General features: G+C 45.1%; 1 protein-coding gene across 1 annotated transcript in view; it reads left to right on the top strand.

Moving 5' to 3' along the window:
• The first annotated feature begins 222 nt into the window (after positions 1-222).
• Positions 223-5,125, top strand: part of PTGES3 (prostaglandin E synthase 3) — a 26,139-nt gene continuing 21,236 nt past the window's right edge. Inside the window, exon 1 of the mRNA XM_017536146.2 lies at positions 223-737. Coding sequence (XP_017391635.1) covers positions 724-737 — 14 coding nt within the window. The 5' untranslated portion in view covers positions 223-723. The remainder of the gene's footprint in view (positions 738-5,125) is intronic.

The following is a 5,125-nucleotide window of genomic DNA, read 5'->3' as shown; positions in this document are numbered from 1 at the left end:
AGGTCGCCCGGAGTGAGGCCAAGGCCGCGTCGGGGGCTCCCGGAATACGGCCCCGGCCCTCCTTCCACTCTCGACCCCCCAGCCTTTCTCGCATCGGTGGTGGCAGTCTTGCCTGCTTGGGGGCGGGGGGGTCTAGTATCCTTGTTCCGGTTACCGTTGGCGGGTGGAGGACATTTTCCTCCAGATGTCCGCTTCCCCCACCTCTAAAACGTCCCTTGGCTTCCCCGTGCCGGAAATGCTACTTTTCCCCTTTGGCCGTCTGGCCGACTCGCTTCTTTCTGTAACTTCACCCTAGGCCTTGAGCTCTTGGGAGCTGCTCGCCATGCGGCGCCCTGAAGCGTGAACCCTCGTGGGTCGCTTCACGGCTGCCTGGGCGCTCCAGTTCTGCTGCTCCGTGGTCCCTGGGCCGAGCACACCTGTGGTGGGTGCCGCCAGGTACCTGGCGGAGCTCCTGGGAGAGCCCCACGCGGGCCTCGCCGTGAGCTGCAGGGTACTGCTAGGCAACTAGAGGGAAGCCATGCCCATGCCGCAACTTACTCCCCTCTCCTGTGTCTGGGTTTCTTGAGTGTGGGTACTTCTAGGCCGCCTCCTAACTCCAGTCTGTTGAAAACATGGGAGGTTGCCAGAACTCAGCCGCTTCCTGGCAGCGAGGAGTTACCATTGAGCAGGTAGTTGGGCACGTGTCGACTTTGGAAGGATACATACAGACATTTTCAGTGTTCCATGTTAAACTTTAGGTGAGGTTTCACTAACCTGCCTCAGTGCAGGTTGAAATAGATTGTAATTAACTTACAGTTGTCCTAAAGAGCTTAAATTTGATGGTGTGTAGGTGAATACAAATTCTACAGCAATCTTCGTTTTATGGTAAAGGAAAGCCTTGGTTGATTTTTACCGAATAAGAATTCATGGCCCTGCCGCGTCCAGTGAGGGCTCCCGGTTTCACAGGGTTTTGTTTTGTTTTTTGGACGGGACGTTATTTTTTAAGTTATTAGCTAAGTCTTAAAAGATATGGAGAACAATTGAAGAGGGAGTGAGTGTTCTCCCCCCCAACTCCATTTAGGAGAGAGATGAGGAGAGTAACTTTATTCCTGTGGAAAAGTAACAAACATTCAAGGGTTTACTTAATTCAAGCCATGACACTGACAGTGAGTATATCGGCTAAGTCTAAAGGGATGAGTGAGGGATACGCTGAAGCCAGTTTGTCACTGAGAACAAGCTTCTAGAGCACAGCGTGTATTACTGTAAGGGCGTAAATTAGAATTATGGAGGAGCCCCCTCCCTGAAAGTGGTACGTAAACGGGGTTTTTACAAATCCGAATCTATGTAAAATAGCTTTTGCTTTTCCCTTCTAAGTAATGTAGAAGGAACTTCAGTCTTAACCTTTTATACTCAAAATCTATAAGGGGAAAATTTTTGTCAGATGAGGTATAAGTAACTTAATACAGCTGAACAAATCTTTTCGCGAAAAATACGTTTAAAATTGGCTTGGGGTAGAAGCACTTTCTGGAGGCCACATAAGATATTTAAATAGGTAAGAAATGACTAAGTTATGTAAGTAGATTAAAAAGCTTGAATGAAAATAAAGTGTAAGTCAGGGCGCAGTGGCTCACACCTGTCCTGCACTTTGGGAGGCTCAGGCGGTCGGATCAGGAGACCAGCCTGGCCAATACGGTGAAACCCCATCTCTACTAAAAATACAAAAACTAGCTGGTTGTGGTGGTGCTCACCTGTAATACCAGCTGCTCTGGCGGCTCAGGCAGGAGAATCGCCTGAACCCGGGAGGTGGAGGTTGCAGTGAGCCGAGATTGAGCCATTGCACTCCATCCTGGACAATAGAGGGGAGACTCCGTCTCACCAAAAAAAGAGAAAGGGTAGCAGTAGAGAGGCTATTCCAAAAAGTAGCCTCTCTAGTTAAAAAGAAAAGAAAGCTACCTTCAAAACAAGTGATCCGATGCCACATGCAGGGTGTTGAGGGAAAAAACGAATGTTTTGAAGAGACACCAGCTAATCTCATACTTTTAGAAATATTCAGTATGTGTCATTTGTTAAATTCTTCAGGGACTCCTACCAAGTTAAAGATTTGAATGAAATTATAAAATGAATGTTGCAAGTCAGTTGTCTGACGTGGAAGAATCCTTTTCTGGGTCCGTCATCCAGTTCTAGGAAGAATCTGGCTGATGAGGGTTTATTTTATTTTTTTGAGGCAGGGTCTTGCTCTATCGCCCAGGCTAGAGTGCAGTGGCGCGATCTCGGCTCACAGCAACCTCCACTTCACCTCCAGCGCTCAGGCGATCCTCCTTGCCTCAGTCTCCTGAGTAGCTAAGACTTCTGGCAAGCACCTCCAGGCCTGGTTAATAAAACTTTTTTTTTTTTTTTCCCTCTTTCTCTTTAAAGATTTGGAGAGAGAGATTTATGCTGGGTGCATTAAGGGCTTGGGAATATGTTTTCTCATTTGATTTACTCATTTGCTCTTTAGCGATTTCCTAGTTACATTTCTTTAAATCCTAAGTTATGAAAGTTTGTCTCATAGTTTATAAAAAAGCTCTTAATTTTGGACCTATCTTGGAGAAGGCTGGGATTTTATTTATTTATTTTTTTTTATTTTTTTTTTGAGACGGAGTTTCACTCATGTTACCCAGGCTGGAGTGCAATGGCGCGATCTCGGCTCACCGCAACCTCCGCCTCCTGGGTTCAGGCAATTCTCCTGCCTCAGCCTCCTGAGTAGCTGGGATTACAGGCACGCACCGCCATGCCTAGCTAATTTTTTTGTATTTTTAGTAGAGATGGGGTTTCACCATGTTGACCAGGATGGTCTCCATCTCTTGACCTCATGATCCACCCACCTCGGCCTCCCAAAGTGCTGGGATTACAGGCTTGAGCCACCACGCCCGGCCAGAAGGCTGGGATTTTAGGTCCTTCCCCCATTTAAGATTTTGTGCTTAACTAACCTTGCAGAGTGCTACTTAGCATTTTCTTTTTGAACCATTGCCGTTGGACCAATTAAAAATAGATTAAAAAGTAAAATATTTTATTTACTTTACGGGTATTTGAAGTCATTGTTTTTCTTGTCTAACGTCTTGTATATAATTAGGAAGTTGTACAGAAACCATGCATCTCTGATTTTGGTAAAAGTCTTAACTTTGTCCTCACTCAGCTGTGTAGGAACAAATCCCCAAAATAAAATTGTCAGTGTTTAGCCTTGAAAACAAATTGTCATAGTGAACATATGCTATATTTTTAATTTCTATAAGTTAGAGAATATCTGATGGGTGGGTGGCCTTTGTTCCATATTGATTTCCTAGCCACTGTAACCTGGCAACTGGATTTTTACTTTTTCTTCCTGTCAGTTAGACTTTAACTAGAAGGCAGTAGAAACTGGAAGAGAAAAACCTAGAGTGCAAGGAAGTGTTTTATTGCTAAATTAAGATTCTCCTGCCTAATTAAATTTTCTCAGTTTAAAAATTTTCTACAAGCCATGTCATTTTTGGGTCTTGTGTGGTTAGTGATTGATCCTTTTTTTTTTTTTTAATTTGTTTATTTTTAGAGGTGGGGTGTGGGGGGGTGGTTTTCTCCGTGTTGGTAAGGCTGGTCTTGAATTCCTGACCTCAGGTTATCTGCCACTTGGCTTCCCAAAGTGCTGGGATTTTAGGCATGAACCACCACGCCCAGCCTGTCCCTTTTCAAGAAAAAAAAAACAAAACAAAAAACCTTTGTAAATATCAACTGTTTAGATAATCTAGCTTTTAAACATCTAAGAACTTATTTACATGAATTCAAAAAATACTCTAGTGAACATATTTTGTTATGGAAATGGTGTATTGAAATTTTTATTGTTTACTGTATGGATTGGCAATGATAGGGTTTTGTTTTGAGACATAGTCTTGCTCTAGACTCCAGTCACCCAGACTGGAGTGTAGTGGCGCGATCTCGACTCACTGTAACCTCCATCTCCTGAGTTTAAGCAATTCTTTTTTTGCATGCACCACCATGACTGGCTAATTTTGTAATTTTAATAGAGATGGGGTTTCTCCATGTTGGTAAATCTGGTCTCAAACTCCCAATGAGGTGATCTGCCTGCCTCAACCTCCCAAAGTGCTGGGATTACAGGCGTGAGCCACTACACCCGGCTACTTTTTTGTATTTTTAGTAGAGACAGGGTTTTGCCAGGGTGGTCTTAAACTCCTGACCTCATAATTCATTCTCTCTCTCTCTCTCTCTCTCTCTCTCTCTCACACAGACACACACACACACACACACACACACACACTCACTAGATATGGAGTCTGGCTGTGTGCCTAGGTTGGTCTTGAACTCCTGGGCTCAAGAGGTCTTCCAGAGTGCTAGGATTACAGGTGTGAGCTCCTGTACCCAGCCCTTGCTATACTTCTGAACTTCTGGTTTTCCAGAAATATTCCTTCTTTTCGTGAGACACTGTCTCACTATTTTGTACAGGCTGGTATCATCACTCCTTGCAGCCTCAAACTCTTGGGATTAAGCCATCTTCCTGCTTTGGCCCCCCAGTAGCTGGGACTACAGGTGTACACTACCACACCCAGCTAACTTTATTAATTGTTTGGAAATAGTGGCCCAGGCTGGAGTGCAGTGGTGTGATCTTGGCTCACTGCAACCTTCACTTCCCTGTTACTCAAGCAGTTCCTCTGCCTTAGCCTCTGGAGTAGCTGGGATTACAGGCACATGGCCCCAACTGGCTAATTTTTTTTTTTTTTTTTTTTTTTTTTTGGATTTCACCATGTTGGCCAGAGTGGTCACGAACTCCTGACCTGAGACCATCTGCCTGTCTGGCCTCCCAAAGTACTGGGATTACAGGCGTGAGCCACCGCACCCAGCCTCTCTTCTCCCACTTTGTACTCCAAAGCTGAATAAAATGTGCTGTCGTGGCTTCTCTGTGCCTCAGGTGTTCATTCACATGAAGCCACGCTTTGTTTGATAAAAATTGTTGCTGGGCACGGTGGCTCATGCCTATAATCCCAGCACTTTGGAAGGCCGAGGTGGGTGGATCACCTGAGGTCAGGAGTTCGAGACCAGCCTGGCCAACCTGGTGAAACCCCATCTCTACTAAAAATAGAAAAACTGGGCCGGGCGTGGTGGTTCATGCTTGTAATCC

This window comes from Cebus imitator, unplaced genomic scaffold (genome assembly GCF_001604975.1).
Source record: "Cebus imitator isolate Cc_AM_T3 unplaced genomic scaffold, Cebus_imitator-1.0 Scaffold96, whole genome shotgun sequence".
NCBI classification, from domain to species: Eukaryota; Metazoa; Chordata; class Mammalia; order Primates; family Cebidae; genus Cebus; species Cebus imitator.
Note: the sequence above shows the minus strand (reverse complement) of the source record. Positions and strands in the feature narration are given on the sequence as shown.